Below are 16847 nucleotides of genomic sequence, written 5' to 3'. Positions count from 1 at the left end.
CACACACCTGTAGTCCCCAGAGAGATGAAGCCAGGGGACAGACAGTGTCGGGAAATGACAAGTCCCCCGCCTTGGGGTGGGCGGGCTGGGGAGAAGACAGCAACCTGAGGGCGCTGGTGGAGGTGGAGACCCTTGGGCGCTTAGGTGGGGCGAGATGCAGGGACTTGTCTCAAAACCACAGACAACACCACCACGGGGCCGATCCCTGGGGTAAGTGGGGAAGCCTGACACACAGCAGACCCGGGGTGCGTCCCCCCCAACCACATATGGTTCCAGCCCGCCTGGCCTGACTCCCTGAGACCTGCACCCTTTCACAGCCTCCGAGTGCTGGGGAAGGAGGTGTGACCCGAGCAGGAGGGGCAGGCGGGACCCGGCCACAGCTGAGGCGGATAGGAGGCGGGGCCCAAATCTGCTGAACAGGGCTGGGCGGGCGGGCGAGCCGCTAGTTCCTGCGACCCGGAGCCCCTGGAGCCCGGGCAGAGCCAGAGCGAGACCAAGCCGGGATTGGGACAGGCTGCAAGTCCAGAGCCAGAGGCGGGTTTGGTCCCAGCGGGGCGGGGCCAGGCCTGGGAGGGCGGGGCCTCGGTGGTAGGGGCGGGGCCCTGATTGGGGGCGGAGCCGTATGTTGGGGGCAGGGCCGTATGTTGGGGGCGGAGCCGGCACGGGACCAAGTACTGGAGCTGGACTGTGACGGTGGGGCGGGGTCTGCTCCCGGGGAGGGGCCTGCTGGGGCCTGTCCGGGCTCCCTCGGGGCGGAGCCTGCGAGGTGCCTTTCCCCGGCGTGGGCGGCACGGGGCGCGGAGACTCGGCGCGGTGGTCACTGGAGCGCCGACACCGACACCGTCCCGGCGCCGGCGAGCAGCGGGTGAGTGGGGCCCGGGGAGGTGGCAGCGAGGTCACGGGGCGCCGCCCCCGGCTCGGTCTGCCGCAGTCTTGGGGGCGGGGCCTCGACGGGCCGCCCCGAGTCGGACGTCCTGGAGTGGGTCAGGGGAGACTTGGCTCCAGACACTGGGTGGGCGCCCGGCCGAGCCGCCCGAGGCCCCGGGAGAGACTGGCCGTCCGCTCTGCCCCCAGCTGCCCGGGGGGCTCCCCGCTCCGCACTGCGGTCAGCTGCCCGGCCCCGGCCCCACTCCCAGATCTCCCTGCCCAGGTCCCCGCTCCCAGGTCCCCCTGCCCAGGTCCCGGCTCCCCACGCCTGGCCTCCCGGCCCTCTGACCCTAGTCCTAGCTCCCGCTCCAGGCGTTCAGACCTGAGCCCTCCTCTGCTCCGCAGCTCTTTCTGGTGACATTGGGAGTGGAGGTGGGGACGCCGCAGGAGCAGGAGGAGGGGAGCAGCGGGCAAGTCCGCCCACTGCTGGGGAATGTGCCAAGCGCCCAGGCACCCCCTAGGGACTGGACCCGACAGCAGCTCCCGCCTCCCCATCTCCCCTCTCCTTCCCTGATGGCTGCTGAGTCAGGGGCCTTCTCTGCCATCCTGCTGCAGCTCCGCTGTCTTCTCTCTGCAGAACTGCTGTGCCTGGAGGAAGCGGGTGCCCACTCCTGCCCTGAGCCCACCCCAGGCCCACTCCTCACTGCCCTCGCTCCCACCATGGCTCCCACCATGGTACCCCTGCTGGCCCTGTGCCTGGTGGCGCTGGTGGGCCTGCCTCTGGGTAAGATGCCAGGGGGGGACGCACGGAACCATGTTTGGGGGCCAGGCAAGGGCTTCTCCCTGCCTGCCTGCCTCTCCTTCTTGGGGAGCCTCCCCCTGCCCGCCTCTCCCTGGGTAGCCCTCCCCCCTGTCCCTCTCCTTCTTGGGGAGCCTCCCCCTGCCCACCTCTCCCTGGGGAACCCTCCCCACTGCCCGCCTCTCCCTGGGGAACCCTCCCCCCTGCCCGCCTTTCCTTATTGGGGAGCCTCCCCCTGCCCACCTCTTCTTCCTGGGAAACCCTCCCCCCTGCCCGCCTCTCCCTCCTGGGGAACCCTCCCCCCTGCCTGCCTCTCCTTCCTGGGAAACCCTCCCCCCTGCCCGCCTCTCCTTCCTGGGGAACTCTCCCCCCTGCCTGCCTCTCCTTCCTGGGGAGCCTCCCCCTGCCCACCTCTCCTTCCTGGGGAACCCTCGCCCCTGCCTGCCTCTCCTTCCTGGGGAACCCTCCCCCCTGCCCGCCTCTCCTTCCTGAGGAACCTCCCCCCCCTTTCTCTTCCCTGGGGGAGCCTACCCCCTTCGTGCCTCTCCTGGGGCAGCCCAGTGCCCTGCTCTGTGTCGCCCACCCCAGCCAGGGCTCTGGACTGCCACGTCTGTGCCTACAACGGGGAGAACTGCTACAACCCCATGCGCTGCCCATCCATGGTCTCCTACTGCATGACCACACGCACCTGTGAGTTGGGGAGCCGGGAGGGGTTGCGGGGAGGGGGCCCGGCCCGTGCAGTCTCAGACCCTTGGTCGCCCCGCAGACTACACCCCCACCCGCATGAAGGTGAACAAGTCGTGCGTGCCCAAGTGCTTCGAGACGGTGTACGACGGCTACTCTAAGCACGCCACCACCACGGTCTGCTGCCAGTATGACCTCTGCAACACCGCCAGCCTCGCCGCCCCCGCCGCCCTGGCCCTCCTCCTCCCCACCGCCCTCTGGGCTCTGCTCTAAGGGCCCCTTGGCCACACCCAGGACTGCCCTCCCTTCACCGGACCCGGCCTCCCAAGAAAGGGGGTCCCCGTGAGAGGGGGCTGGCCCTGCAGACCATGCTAGCGGTGGGGCTGCCTCGAGCACTGGCCCAAGCAGGAGCTCCGGGCATGGAGGGCTCGGCCAGGGCCCGTGGCCTGCCCCGGACTGGAGGACCCACAGGACCCAGAAGCCGGATCTGTGCCCTGACTTGACTGTTCCTGCGGGCCAAATCCCTGACCTCCCTGGCCCTGTCCAGCAGGCTGTGAGCTGAGCTGGCTTCTATATCGGGCAGGTCACTCCTGGGCTGTCTGGGCAGAGGGACGGGAGTGGGCAGTGGGCCGTGGGCCCACAGAGCGGCCAGGCCCTGGGGAGAGGGCGCCCCCTTGTGGACGTCGTGGGAGAGAGAAGAGAGGGAGGGATCTGCCTCAGACTTGGGTGGGCAGGTCTCCCAGAACCCCCTGACTCAGGGAGTGGCCTTCGACGCCCCAGTCCTACTGGGAGCTGGACCCCCGAGCCCATCCCTAGTGACCCTATTTCTGCCTGTGTGGGAGGTGGGGCCTGCCCAGGGCTCAGATCTCCTCCTCCAGGAAGCACACAGGCTTGCTTCCTTTCTTGGGGCCCAGCACTGTGGCCCAGCAGACAGGAGGGTGGCTGGGCCCAGTGCTCTGCTACAACCAGGACCTCCGCACCTGGGCTCAGGTCGGACCCCACAGGGGCTGTGTCCAGGAGCGGCCAGCGAGGACCCAGTCGGCTGCTTCCCAAGGTGCAGCCCGGTGAGCCCCTTACTGCCCCCCCACCCCCAGAGCTGGACCCAGCGCCTACCCGGGGTCACCAAGAGTGAGACCTCCGCATCTGCCCATCCATCTGCTCCTTTCTTCTCGGTCCAGGCCCCAACTCCAGGCCCAGACTGCCCAGCAGGCCAGGGCGGGCTGACCCTGTTGTGGGGCCCTCTGAACTTGGGGGTGGAAGCACACGTGTCAGGCCTGCACCGCATCCACACCTTCCAGGACGGCTCACCAGCCCCCTCTGCATGCAGGGAAACTGAGGTAGGGGTTGGGGACGTGGTTGCCCCAAGCCTCTCCCCTGTAGTGCGGCCACCTGGGGAGCGGGTGGAGCCCCGTGGCCACGCAGCAGGACAGGCCTGGCCCGGCTGCCCTCCTTGGGGTCTCTGCCCCCAGAGCTGCCTGCCCCTCCCTCTGCGGGTCTGCAGGAGAAACCAGAGCCCCTGGCGTGGGCGCCCCGCGGTGTGGCAGATAGATGCCCCCAGGAGGACCTCAAGTCTGACCGCACCTCAGGCCCAGGAGACAGAGATGCCAACATGGCCGGGCCTGAGGGACCCGAGACAGAGTGGCCGGCCCTTCCTGCCCTCTCCTGAGCTGGGCCTTCCCGGCCAGAGTGCAGTGGCTCGGCTGTGTCTGAGAATAAACAGGCGGACCCCGTGTGTGCCCTGCTACCTGCCTGCGCCCACCTGCCAGCCCCAGCCAGCCAGGCTGGCTCGGCTGGTTCCGTGGAGATGGGACTCGCCCGGGCACCAGGCACCAGGTGTCATGGGAGTCAGCTGGTTCTGCCCGCTGAGGCCTCCCCGAAGCCCGTCCAGGAACGAGAGGGAATCTGGAAGCCAGCAGAACTGTTTCCCCCCCCCGAGAGTGGGTTCGAGTTCGTCCAGCCCCATCTAAGGCTCCCCAGAGCCGGTCAGAGAAGTCACACACATGCACACACGCACACATATCCACATGTACACACATGCACATGCACACACGCACACATGAACACACATGCACGCTCTCACACACACATGCACCCGCACCAGAAGGAAGGGTCCCCACCCTGCCTTCCAGGTTCTCACCGGTCCAGCCTCCCCCAGGCCCCCCCCGATGCCCTCTGAAAACTCCACGACACAGGTACTGCCCGTGGGTCAGACACCGCAGGGACCCTCGGGAGGAAGACACTGGGCAGGTAGCAGCGGGACCGCCCCGGTTGGGCGGGGTGCAGCGGGCCAGGTGTCTATAAGAGCAGCCCGCCCCACTGCTCCCCACACCATGCGGCTCCTCCTGGCGCTCCTGCTGGCCTCGGCCCTGTGCCTGCATCTGGGTGAGCCCCTGCCCCACCCCTGCTCACAGCCCACGTCCTCGCCTCGGCGGGGATCCCCGGCTCCAGGTCCCTTCCCGCCACTGGGCACCCCCGGGGGGGCCCTCTCACCTGCCTGCTCTGAGAGAGGAGTAGGTAGACCCTTGCCTGCCGCTTTCCCCTGGCTTGGGGCTGGGGGCACCTGGGCTTCCTCCTGCGACCCAGAGAAGTGACTGAGCATAGACCACAGTCACAGCTTGGGGGAGGGACTGAAGTGCCGCGGCCCCTCCTGGGAGAGTCCCTGGAAATCCAGGAGGCCTTCTTAGAGGAGGAGGCCAAGGCCTGGGGCTGGGGTCTGCCCAGAGCAGAGGCAAAGCTGTGGTATGTGTATGTGGGGGGGAAGATGCCTTTCTCGTGAAGGGCAGAAAGCAGAGCATGTGGCCTGACGTGCCCCCTCAAGGGTCCGGAGGGTCCAAGGCCTCGGCTTCTGCACTGGCCCCTCCGGGAGGGTCTCGGACTGTGGGGTGAAGGGAGCGGGGGTGCCCCCAGGGCTCCAGCCAGGTGGGTGCTCCTGTGTGCTCGCGTGTGTGCCCAGCTTCTGTCTTCCTATGTGTGTTCATGCATTACTCGTGTGTACACATGTGTTCACGTCTGTGTGTTCCCATGTGTCCACATGTTCCATGTGCTCCCATGTGTGTCCATGTGTATCAAGCATGCCTGGGTGCTCTGTGCCCTGTGAGAGGGCCCGTGGGCCTGGCTGAGGTTGGCTGCTGACCGGGGCAGAGCCCACTCCCTTCAGGGCTGTGGTGTTGGCTGGCTGGGGACTGGGACACGGGGTGCCCCCTGCAACCACTGGACAGTCACTGGGCGCCCCGCACCCCAGCCCAAGCACAGCTGTGTGTGCGCTCGGTGTCCCGGGTGGCCACAGCACCATCTGGGCCTCGTCTGCTTCAGGGCTGGTGCAGACCGCCACCCCCTGAGCACAGATGGGGGCACAGGGGTGGGCAGGCAGAGGGCAGAGGCTCAGGGTCTATCCACGTGGTGCCAAGACTGCTTTGCGGTTCCAGCTGCCCAGTGGCCCTGTGGGGGCCAGCTGCTGCCAGTGCTCTGTCCACTGGGCCAGGATCCCCCACACCTGCTGGGCTGTGGCCTGTTCCCGGAGGCAACAGGGCCGTGGCCACATTGGGGACCCCCTGCTCCCCACCCGTGGTCCCGGGGCTCAGAGAGGACTCAGCCTCCCCAGCATGCGCCTGCATCCCGGGCCTGGGGTCCACGCCCGGAGTGACTGTGTCTGGGCTGAGGGTTGAGGGGTCCCCAGGGAGGGCAGGTGGGACATCAGGACACCTCCCAGACTCCAGAGAGGGCTCGACACCCCAAGATGAGCGACAAGTCACAGGCTACATGCCGGCCCCTGCCCCTGACCCGCCCTCTGCAGCCGGCGCCATGGAGTGTCACCGGTGCAAGGGCTTTGGAAGCTGCCACCACCGGGCCAAGTGCCCCCCCAACTCGGACCACTGTGTCACCATTGCCACCCGTGAGTGGGGATCGGGCGCAGGAGGGTGGACACGGGGGGCAGGGGCTCGGGGATCTAAGCTTCTGTCTGCCTGCAGGAGTCACCGCCGTTGTCCCTGACCTGCCTCTGGTGTTGAAGAAGTGCTCCCGGGGCTGCCCCGAGCCAGCCAGCCTGGGCCTTGGCCCACATGTGTCTGTCTCCTGCTGCCAGGCCAGTGTCTGCAACCAGGCCTGACCCGCCCCCGTGCCCCCCCAGCCCACGTGACCCTCCATGCCCCATGTCCTGAGCAACCAATAAAACCGTCTGGTACACTCAGTGCAGCCTGATCCTGGAGGGCCTGTGCCTGGCAGGGCTACAGGTGTTCATGGTCCAGTGCTCAGAGGTGGGCAGGAAACCCACCAGCCCTGGGGTCTGGGCTCATTGGTGACCCCCGGATCCAGTGCTCACCCTTTTTCCTTCCTGGGACCCGTTCTCTGCCCCCGACCTGGCCACTCCTGGAGACTCACGGGAGGATCAGCCCCCTGGAGGGGTACATGGGCCCGTGTACCCCACACCCCACCCTCTGACCTTCCCCAGACAGGTAAAGGTAAAGGCCCTCCCGTTGATCGTCGATTTGCTCGAGCGGGCCCAGTAACGTCTCCATTGGAGACTTTGTTGTTACTGTGTCTGGCATATCGAATACTCTCGGTAGCTTGCCGGGCTCTCCGAGAGGGGCAGAGGAATTGAACTCGGGTTGGCCATGTTGGCCGCTTGTAAGGCGAACGCCCTACCCACTGTGCTATCGCTCCAGCCCGGGTCCAGACAGGGTCCCCAGGAAAAGGACAGCAAGTGAGACGCAGCCCAGCACGAGGCCTGACAAACGGGCGGAGGTCAGGACACACCCCACAGGCCCACGGTGGCAGGGGGTGGTCCCCCTCCAGGGCTGGGGACAGGCCTACCCCTCGTTCTGGGCCTCACACGACACTCGAGACAGGTTCACAGGTGGAAATACAGAGCTCTGGGCTGGAGTGATAGGACAGTGGGGAGGGTATTTGTCTTACATGCAGCCATCCCAGGTTCGATCCCCAGCATCCCCCATGGCCCCTGAGCACTTCCCAGGAGTAATTCCTGAGTGCAGAGAGCCTGGAGGAACCCCTGAGCACTGCTGGGTGTGACCCAAAAACCAACAAAAAAGGAAAAGAAAACTAGAACTTTCTCTGTTTGGTGTTTGGGTGCGGGGTCTCAGGGGGCCCTGCTGTCCCCTGATGTGTGCACTGCTCCGGCCCAGGAGCGTTTTGTTGGCGACGGAGGTTCAGAAGAGAGGGGGCCCATCACCAGAGGATCGCGCCCCCACCCCAGAGTGGAAGGGCCAACTTGTTGAGCGCGGCTAGAACTGTCCCAATGACCAACGTCCTTCACTCCCCGCAAGTGAGCACGCGGCGTCCACAGGTGTGGGGGGCTGGAAACCCCAGGTCCAGTAGCGCCACCAGCCTGTCCAGGGCCTCCCCACACAAAGCCCCACTCTGACCGGGCAGCAGGAAGTCCCCACAGTGCAAAGGCCAGCTGGGGACATAAACAAATACAGTGGGCACATGTGTGTGTGCATGCTGGTGTCCCGTGCACACGGCTGCAGTGGGTGTGTGCTAGGACAGTGGGCATGTGTACATGAATGCTGGTATACCGTGCACATGGCTGCAGTGGGTATGCGCTAGGATGGGCACATACGTGCACATACATGCTGGTATGCCATGCACATGACTGCGGTGAGGGTATATGAGGACAGTGCCTGTACCTCACTTTGGTCTAATCACTAATAAAAATTCTAGCAGAGTGCATATGCCGGTATAGTCTACAAACACTGCTACAGTAGCCATGTACACTGCTATACGTGTCTCCAAAAGCAACAGATACCAGCAGTGTGATAACACTAACAGTGCACACACCCACCGCATGCATAAGCTAATATAGTTCACATATACTCCTACACTCGCGCATACTAGGAGTACAGACTAATGCAGTGCATTTACTAGTGGTGCCTGTAGATTACTGCAGTTTACATACACTAATGTAGGTGTACAGGCTCATATGAATAAACAACATGCATGTACTCAAAGTGTGTACACCCTCCCACATGGCATATACCACACATGCATGTGCTCCCATGTGTACAGACTGTGCACATCCTTGCACAGCGCACATATCCAGTAATAAGGTGTTCGCAGTTGTACACAGAGCACACTGGCCTGCAGTGCAGAGGTCCCCTGGGAGTGGGACCCTAAGCTCCTTGGTAAGCAAATAGGGTGGCTGTTTGTTTTTTTTTTCTGAATAGTATGCTTTTTAATTCTGTTTTTAATTGCACCTGACAAAATACAGTTATCTGATGGTTCCTCGATTATGTTATTTCAATAAAACAAATTACATGTAGGTTAATGACTGTTTCCCCCTTAGAAGTGATGCCGGCCTCACAGCATGAACTTCCTACCTAGAGCGCCAGGAACCGGGCCCATAGCCTCGGCTGGGAAGGACTCTAACCCGACCTTTGCCACCTCTGAAGGCGGCACAAAAGCCACCTATGTATGCTATGGGGAATGGGGCCCGACCCACAGCTTCTGTAGGTTCTGGTGGCAGCCCAGCGGGTCAGGACAGATGTCTTCCAAGCGGGGCCCCCAAGGGGCCGCACACTGGTGAGGACAGGCCGAGGCTTCTCCAATGGAGGTCTCCCAGAGTGAGGGGTGCTCTGCTGAGCCTCTTACTCTCCGGGGCATGGGAGCAGTGGCAGTCACTTGTTTGCTTTTTATTTTTAGGGCAGGGAACCCCAAGGTGACCCGGCAGGTATCTGGGCCATTGAGATGGCTTTGGCACCCCCTCAAAAAATAAAGAGAAGGGAAGGGGGTAAGCATAATGGACCCCTGGGCCCTTATGTTTTCCTGGGGAAGGGAAATTAAAGCATCTCCATCAGAAAGACGGTGGATTCACTCAGGCTTAACACTCCACAGCATGGTGAGGAGGGCATTTGCCTCACACGCAGCCGGCCTGGGCTCAGTCCCCGGCATCTGGTATGGTCCCCGAGCATCACCAGGAGTGACCCCTGAGCATCGCCAGGTGTGGTTCTGAAACAAAAACAAAACCCAAAAGCAAGTTGGGTGCCTGACACGCGGCTGCTGGCAGACCGTGTGCCCTCTGGGTTCCATGGTGGAGTGAACGGGAGCCCCTGTGAGGGCCCGAGGGCCGCACCCCAGTCCTCAGAGCCACATTCTCTGCAGAGCCTTCCCCTCAGTCACTGCAGAACAATGCGGGCCAGGAGAGCCGCTGGTTGCCCTGCCTGAGCACAGGGGCGCTGCCCTCCCGCCACTGTCCGAGTGCCACCGCAGGCCGAGGCTGTGTCTAACAGCACCAGGAGAGTGTCCAAGGGCACCTGAGATGCGCAGGGTAGGAGGGCGGCGCTCTGCTTCCAGTGGACAGTGTCGGGCAGGCATGTCAGGGCCACTCTCGGGCATGACCTCAGTGAGCCCGACCCTGTCATCCCCGATCCCTTCCCGCCCTACCCCATCACACCTGACCCCGTTACACCCTGACCCCGTCACACCTGACCCTGTGACACTGATCCCATCACACCCGACCCCATCACACCTGACCCATTACACTCTGACCTCATCACACTCTGCTCCTGATGGAGGTCACACACTGACCTGACCCCATCACACTCTGGGAAACTGAGGAACAGGGAGACCCCAGATCTTAGGGTCTGGGGTCCCTAAGACCCACAAGTGACGACTGTGCCCTTGCGGGAGGCGCAGCTGAGTAAGGCCGGAAGCTGAGGGCAGTGGCGGCTGGGGCCAGCACAGTCTCTGGGGCCTGGGTGGGGACCTGAGGTCCTGGGCTTGCTGGGACAATGGAGCAGTGGGAGCGGGCAGGAGGTGCTGCTTCTAATCCGCCAGCCTGATGGGCCTGTCGAGGCGCCCCACCTCGACAATCTGCCAGTCACTTCCGCCACCCTGATCAGGGTCACCCAGGGGCCACCACGGCCCACCAAGGCTCAGGGAGATTCACCCTCCCGGGCCCACTCCCACAACACACTGAGTCTGCAGGGGCCAGATGGAACTGTGTGGGAGCCCCACAGTGCTCGGGAGCAGGGAGCATGGAGGGATTGGGAGCAGCCCTGGGGGAATGGGAGCACCCCTGTAGGGACAGGGAACATGGAGGGAGGGGAGCACCCCTGCAAGGACAGTGAGCACAGAGGGAGTGGAAGCACCCCTGTGGGGACAGGGAGCACGGAGGGAGTGGGAGCATCCCTGCAGGGACAGGGAGCATGGAGAGAGTGGGACATCCGTGCTAACCGGCCCTGCCCTGTGGCTGCCCATTGGCTCTGTCGGGAAGGGGTCCCGGCGCTGGCCCCGTCCACAGCGCTCACCTCTTCTTCCCTGCCTTTGTGCCCTTAAGCCTCTGAGCAAACTTGGGCAGGTTGTCCAGGCAGCGGTCACCCCAGCACCAGCACCGCACACAGAGCCAGGGGCTGGGGCAGGGCATGGGGGGGGGGGCTTCAGCCTGGACTGGACCATGACGTCCCCTGAGAGGGGACCTCAGAAGGGGCTGATCAATCAGGAGTGGGGGCAGCCCCCACTATGCCCAGCTGGCCCGCCCTCCTCGGTCACCCCACTGCCCACCCTCGCCTGCACAGGCCATGGAGGTTGGTGTCCACGGGTGTCCCCTGGATGACCAGGGGGCTTCCGAGGGACCAGGCTCAACTAGGGGGCAGTGGAGGAATGAGGAAGGGGAAGGGTGGGGTGGGGGGAGCGGCGGGAAACGGGAGTCCCGGTGTCAGTGGACGCGCCCAGCAGGAAGGGCGGGTCACACCGCTCCCACAGGGAACCCGATACCGCTAAGCCTCCGGGCCAACCGGTCAGGTGGCCATGCCGCCCCTCACCAGTCACTGTGCCCTGCAGGCAGAGAGCAGTCGCCGTGCAGGACTGACCATGCCGGGCACAGGGCTGACCCTGGGACTGGCACTGGTGCTGACCATCTGCAGCGAGCCTGGTGAGGGCCAGGGCCGGGGCAGGGAGGATGGGGTGGGGAGGAGAGAGGTCCGAGGCGGGTGGGCAATGGGGTGGCCGAGGACTAGCTGGACTCTGGTGTCCCACAGAGCCTGGGGCCTCTGGGGGTTCAGTGCTACCAGGCCAGGTGCCGGAAGGGGCCCTGGGCCAAGGACGATGTGGGACCCCCCCCGCACAGTATGGTGGGTGCCAAGGTGCAGGAAGAAGGAAGCGACCTTGACATCTCAGCCCCCCTGCCCCCCGTGGGCTGCACGGGGAAACTGAAGTCAGCCCGGGAGAAGTAACGATGCTCAGGGAGGTGCCTGGCGGCCAGGCCACTGGGGCTACCCGGGTCCCGGGGATGGGCACTGCAGCCTGAGTCTGGCCCTGCCATTCAGGGTGCCATGGACACCCCATCCAGCCTGGCCCCTGCCCACCCTGCCATAGCCCTGCGCTGGCCAGGAGACACCCAGGGATGCCCTACTCACTTCCCCGGCTCACAGGGACCCGTCACTCGGGGACACACCTTGGCGGGCATCGTGGCTGTGGGTGCCGGAGCAGGGAGCAAGGGCAGGGCAGAAGGGTCAGAGGGCGCTGGGCCGGACCCCGAGCAGGGACTCCCACGGTGACCTGGCGTGCTCCATCCTCTCGGGGGCTTGGGGGAGCCCCGCCTTCCTGGTCTGGGGGACAGTGGTCCTCACCAGCCCTCCTCCCCAGCCGCGGCCCTGCAATGCTACACATGTCACGAGCCCATGGACGTGTCCAGGTGCACCACCATCACCACGTGCAGACGCAACGAGACCATGTGCAAGACCACCCTGTACTCGCAGGAGATCGGTCAGTGGGGCGGCCGTGGGGCGGCCAGAGGGGGCGGCCAGTGGGGCAGCCAGTGGGGGGTGGCCACCTGTACTCACGGAAGTCCGATCGGCTGGGGAGACCACCCTGTGTTCACAGGTCAGTCAGAGGGGGCGGCCAGCCATACTCGAGGGGTCAGTCATTGGGGCCAACCACCCAGTACTCACAGGAGATTGGCCAGTGGAGGCGGCCACCCTATTCTCATGGGGGAACAGTCAATAGGGATGACGCAAGGCAGTCCTGCTCCCCTCTGTCCCCTGTCCCCATCTTTACCCTCTCCTGTCCCTGCTAAGGACCAGAGTGTCCAGCAGGGGGTCCCCAGGGAAAGAATCGGCTTCCTGGGGCAGAAACTGGCCCTTCCCTGTGTAGTTGGGAACCATTTGTGTCTTTACTACCTAGTCATGTAACCTTGTCACTGCGTGTCCCCATCACCGTGCGTCCCTGTGGTGTGTCCCTGTCACTGTGTATCCCCAGCAGCAGGAACCGTGAGAGTGGGAGGGAGACAGGAGGTGCGAGAGGACCAGGTGTCCTTATGTTGAAACTGACTGGGCGGAGGGGACTCCCGGCAAGGCCAGAGCTGCCTGTGCCCACCTGTATGCCCCATCCCGTGTGCCCAGGCATGAGTGTGCCCTTCCCTGTGCCCACAGTGTACCCCTTCCTGGGCGACTCCACGGTCACCAAGTCGTGTGCCAGCAAGTGCCAACCGTCAGACGTGGATGGCATCGGGCAGACGCGGCCGGTGTCCTGCTGCAATGCAGATCTGTGCAACGTGGACGCGGCGTCCCCTCCGCATGCCCCTCGCCTGGGCCTCACCCTCCTGCTGGGGCCCCTGCTCAGCCTGGGCCTCTAGGCCCCCACGCCAGCCCAAACCCAAGTATAGTTGCCTGCACCTGCCTCTGTGTTTGCCTCAGGGCCCTCTGGCGCAGCTCCCCACGGGGTGCCATGTCCACCCACTGCCCAGGGTCCCTGCAGCAGCAAGGCCGACGGGCAGGGCACCTCCCCTGGGGGTTGGGGTCGTGGTGGGGGCAGGCAGCACTTCCGGGAGACTGAGGGTCCCTGGGGTCCCCACACCCCCGCAGCACTGAGACACTGGCCCTCAGGAGGGGTCACCTGGCTCCAGCACTGTGGAACCATCTCCTGCACATGGTGGGCCTGGGCACGCCAGGTGGGACCCCCTACCCTAGCCATGGAGGGGCACGAGGGTGGCAGGCCGGGAGCCCCTCACAGCCTGGCCACTCTCTCCTCTGCTTGAGCATCTGTGGGGCTTGGAGGGGGCACTGCCCAGTCGGCCCCCACCCGGAGAGCCGCCCCTCCCGGGTAGGGCCCCTGTCCTGGGTATGTGTGGGAGCTGTCAGGGGCAGCTGAGGCCCCGCAGGCAGCTGGGGCCGGGGACTCTGTCTCCTCTCCTGAGGCTTTGAGATCTCCAGGTGCCTCTGAGAGTCCCCTAGTCCAGTGACATCCCCCCCCTCCACTCACTGCTCTCAAACACCACGTCTACACCAGGGACAGCCACATGGCCGCTGCAGGGCCCTAGGGGCTGTGGGCCGCGTGTGCACGTGACCAGGCCCTGGGCAGGTCATACCTGCAGCATTTCCTCCCGGCCACCGATGTCCCAGGTCCTGTCTCCTTGCCCCACCCCATGCCAGGTCACTCAGTAGCTGGACCCAGGAGGGCCATGGAAGTTTCCAGCCCTGGAGGTCAGCTTGGCAGCCTGCATCCAGGACCTACGCCCTACCAGGAGTCAGGAAGGATGCCTGGGGCAGAGCTGAGTGCCTAGGGAAGCTCGACTAGCCCTGCAGGAAGTGACCCTCTCCCAGGGACATCCCAGGCTGCATAGCTGAGTGGTCAGAGGCACCGAGGTATTGGCACCCTGGGAGAGGCAGCCTGGTGGAGCAGGTGACACCCATCCTGGGGTGCCTGATGTGGAAGGTCTTCATCTGGCTGTCTCCAAACACCATCAGTCACCTAGTCACCCACCCACTGCTCCTTCACCTCCTCCCTCCCTCCACCCATTGGTATGAGCCTCCACCCTCCTAGCTATGCATCCATCGACCCGCGCGGCCATCTCTCCATCCACCCTTCCCTCCTATTTGACAATCTCCCACCCATCCATTCATCTCTGCACTATCTCCAAGCAACTCATCACTTGCCCATCCATCCACCCATCCATCCCCCCACCTATCCCCATCCATCCATCCATCCATCCACCCATCTATTCATCCACCCCTCCCTCCATCCACCCATCCATCCATCCATCCATCCACCCACCCACCTACCCATCATCCATCCGCCCACCCGTATATCTACAGTCCACCATCCATCCATCCCCCACCCATCCCCCACCCATTCATCCATCCACCCACCTATTCATCCATTCACCCATCCACCCATCCACCCATCCATCCACCCCTCCATCCATCCATCCATCCCCTCACCCATCCACACACCCATCCATTCATCCACCCACCTATTCATCCATCCACTCATCATCCATCCACCCATCATCCATCCACCCATCCATATATCCACAATCCACCATCCATCCATCCATCCCCCCACTTATTCATCCACCCCTCCATCCATCCATCCCCCACCCATCCACCCCTCCATCCATCCATCCCCCATCCATCCACCCCTCCATCCATCCATCCCCCCATCCATCCATTCATCCATCCATCCATCCATCCACCCGTCCATCCATCCATCCCTTCACCCATCCATTCACCCACCTATTATCCATCCATCCACCCATTCATATACCCACAATCCACCATCCATCCATCCACCGCTCCATTTCCCACCCATCCATCCACCCCTCCATCCATTCATTCCCTCACCTATCCACCCACCCATCCATCCATCCATCCATCCATCCACCCATCCATCTATCTACCCATCCATCCATCCATCCCCTCACCCATCCATTCACCCACCTATTCATCCATCCATCCACCCATCCATATACCCACAATCCACCATCCATCCATCCACCGCTCCATTTCCCACCCATCCATCCACCCTTCCATCCATTCATTCCCTCACCTATCCACCCACCCATCCATCCATCCATCCATCCCCCCACCTATTCATCCACCCCTCCATCCATCCATCCCCCCACCCATCCACCCCTCCATCCATCCATCCCCCCATCCATCCATCCATCCATCCATCCATTCATCCATCCATCCATTCATCCATCCATCCATCCACCCACCCATCCATCCATCCATCCACCCATCCATCCATCCACCCTTCCATCCATCCATCCCCTCACCCATCCATTCACCCACCTATTCATCCATCCATCCACCCATCCGTATACCCACAATCCACCATCCATCCATCCACCACTCCATTTCCCACCCATCCATCCACCTCTCCATCCATTCATTCCCTCACCTATCCACCCACCCATCCACCCATCCATCCACCCATCCATCTCCCCATCCATCCACCATCCACCCAGCCATACATGTATGCCTCAATCCCTCCCTCCCTCCAACCATCCCCCACCATCCCCACACTCACTCTCCATTTCTTTCTAGTCATCCATCCAACATCCAACCGTCCACTGACCTGTCGTTCCTTATACCCTTCCAAGCATCTCCCCACTCACCTACTACTCACCATCCCCTGCTCCCTCTTTCCACCCACCACTGCGGCCGCCCGCCTACCCCTCCAGATAGCTGGCATTTATCACCCATTTTAAAAAATTTCTTTTCCCATTTATCTTTTAGTGTGTCCATCAGTCTGGTCATCACTCTTTCCATGTACACATCCCCATCTGCCTGCCTGTCCAGTTGCCGGCACAGAGATCCATCTGCCCACTGCCCAGACTGACCCTCTGCCTACTGCCTGCATATTTCTCCTCTCTATCTGCTTCCACGGCTGCTCCACAGCTCGTGGGTCTGCTGGCCCCATGCAGCCTCCCACTCCCTCTGCTGAGCCCTCTCATAGGTTCAGGCCGACCCTGGGGGATGGACCCCCTGCCTGGTACAGCCTGCCGGGACTTGAACCCGGCCCCCCCCTCCTCTGCCTGGGTGCGGGCACTACCCACCCAGCCTGGCGGACACCCACCCTGCCACACCTGTGCCAGGCGGCCCTGCTGTTTGATTTGCAATATCCACGGTATTTCCCTCTGCAGCGACACCCTCCTGGTTTCCCTCAGCACATAGCCGGTCTTTCCCACGCTCAGATCCATCCCGGATCCCTCGTCCCGGCCTACCACTGGGTTAAGGTCTGAGGCATGAGGAAGTCCTCGAGGAAGGAACACAAAGGGATAGCAGAGGCCCATAACCCAGGCCACTCTCGGCCGCACCATCACTCACCTTCCTTCCTGGAAGCCCGCCCTCCACCCAGGCACACTTCAGCCGTGCCCAGACGGCACCCACCCACCAAACACCATCCACCCATTCAGTGTCCTTCAGCATTCACCACCCACCCGCCCTCCCACCCATCCGTCCTTCCACGCATCCACCCATCCATCTGTCCACTCACCCACCCTCCCATCCATCCCTCCATCCATGCACCCACCCATCCACCCTTCCACCCACCCCCTCCCACCCATCCACCCTTCTGCCTGCCCTTCCCACCCGCCGCCAGCCGCCAGCCAGCCACTCATCCTGTGTCCATTCCCCCCTCCATGTGGCCACCCACCAAGCTCTCAGAGGACAGACCCTGGACAGGCTGGTGTCCAGGATGGACACCTGGGGCCCTGGCTGTGAATTCAGGCCTGGATGGGGACCACTCAGGGGCAGCACAG

At 63.5% G+C, this 16847-nt stretch overlaps 3 protein-coding genes across 3 annotated transcripts; all 3 read left to right on the top strand.

Annotated features, from left to right (window-relative positions):
• The first annotated feature begins 1529 nt into the window (after positions 1–1529).
• On the top strand, positions 1530–2659 carry LYNX1 (Ly6/neurotoxin 1). Its single transcript, XM_056125240.1, has 3 exons — positions 1530–1651; positions 2255–2356; positions 2433–2659. Exons 1-3 carry the CDS (start codon positions 1588–1590, stop codon positions 2621–2623), a joined length of 357 nt encoding a protein of 118 aa, XP_055981215.1. The 5' UTR covers positions 1530–1587; the 3' UTR covers positions 2624–2659.
• A 3069-nt stretch (positions 2660–5728) lies between these two features.
• SLURP2 (secreted LY6/PLAUR domain containing 2) lies at positions 5729–6455 on the top strand. Its single transcript, XM_056125410.1, has 2 exons — positions 5729–6242; positions 6319–6455. Exons 1-2 carry the CDS (start codon positions 6110–6112, stop codon positions 6453–6455), a joined length of 270 nt encoding a protein of 89 aa, XP_055981385.1. The 5' UTR covers positions 5729–6109.
• Positions 6456–11110: 4655 nt separating this feature from the next.
• LYPD2 (LY6/PLAUR domain containing 2) lies at positions 11111–12935 on the top strand. The gene is made up of 3 exons (XM_056125409.1): positions 11111–11234; positions 11948–12067; positions 12733–12935. Exons 1-3 carry the CDS (start codon positions 11111–11113, stop codon positions 12933–12935), a joined length of 447 nt encoding a protein of 148 aa, XP_055981384.1.
• The last annotated feature ends 3912 nt before the right edge of the window (positions 12936–16847 follow it).

Source organism: Sorex fumeus, unplaced genomic scaffold (assembly GCF_029834395.1).
Source record: "Sorex fumeus unplaced genomic scaffold, SorFum_2.1 ptg000054l, whole genome shotgun sequence".
Taxonomy (NCBI): Eukaryota; Metazoa; Chordata; class Mammalia; order Eulipotyphla; family Soricidae; genus Sorex; species Sorex fumeus.
The sequence above is the reverse complement of the archived record's forward strand: the minus strand, read 5'-3'. Positions and strand labels throughout refer to the sequence as shown.

Bases quoted from the DNA above. Each gene is read 5' to 3' on its own strand.
- SLURP2 (XM_056125410.1), top strand. From the start codon at position 6,110: ATGCCGGCCCCTGCCCCTGACCCGCCCTCTGCAGCCGGCGCCATGGAG. The intron at 6,243-6,318 runs GTGAGTGGGGAT...GTCTGCCTGCAG, and splicing joins CTGTGTCACCATTGCCACCC to GAGTCACCGCCGTTGTCCCT.
- LYNX1 (XM_056125240.1), top strand. From the start codon at position 1,588: ATGGCTCCCACCATGGTACCCCTGCTGGCCCTGTGCCTGGTGGCGCTG. The intron at 1,652-2,254 runs GTAAGATGCCAG...CGCCCACCCCAG, and splicing joins GCTGGTGGGCCTGCCTCTGG to CCAGGGCTCTGGACTGCCAC. The intron at 2,357-2,432 runs GTGAGTTGGGGA...GTCGCCCCGCAG, and splicing joins CTGCATGACCACACGCACCT to ACTACACCCCCACCCGCATG.
- LYPD2 (XM_056125409.1), top strand. From the start codon at position 11,111: ATGCCGCCCCTCACCAGTCACTGTGCCCTGCAGGCAGAGAGCAGTCGC. The intron at 11,235-11,947 runs GTGAGGGCCAGG...CCTCCTCCCCAG, and splicing joins GACCATCTGCAGCGAGCCTG to CCGCGGCCCTGCAATGCTAC. The intron at 12,068-12,732 runs GTCAGTGGGGCG...CTGTGCCCACAG, and splicing joins CCTGTACTCGCAGGAGATCG to TGTACCCCTTCCTGGGCGAC.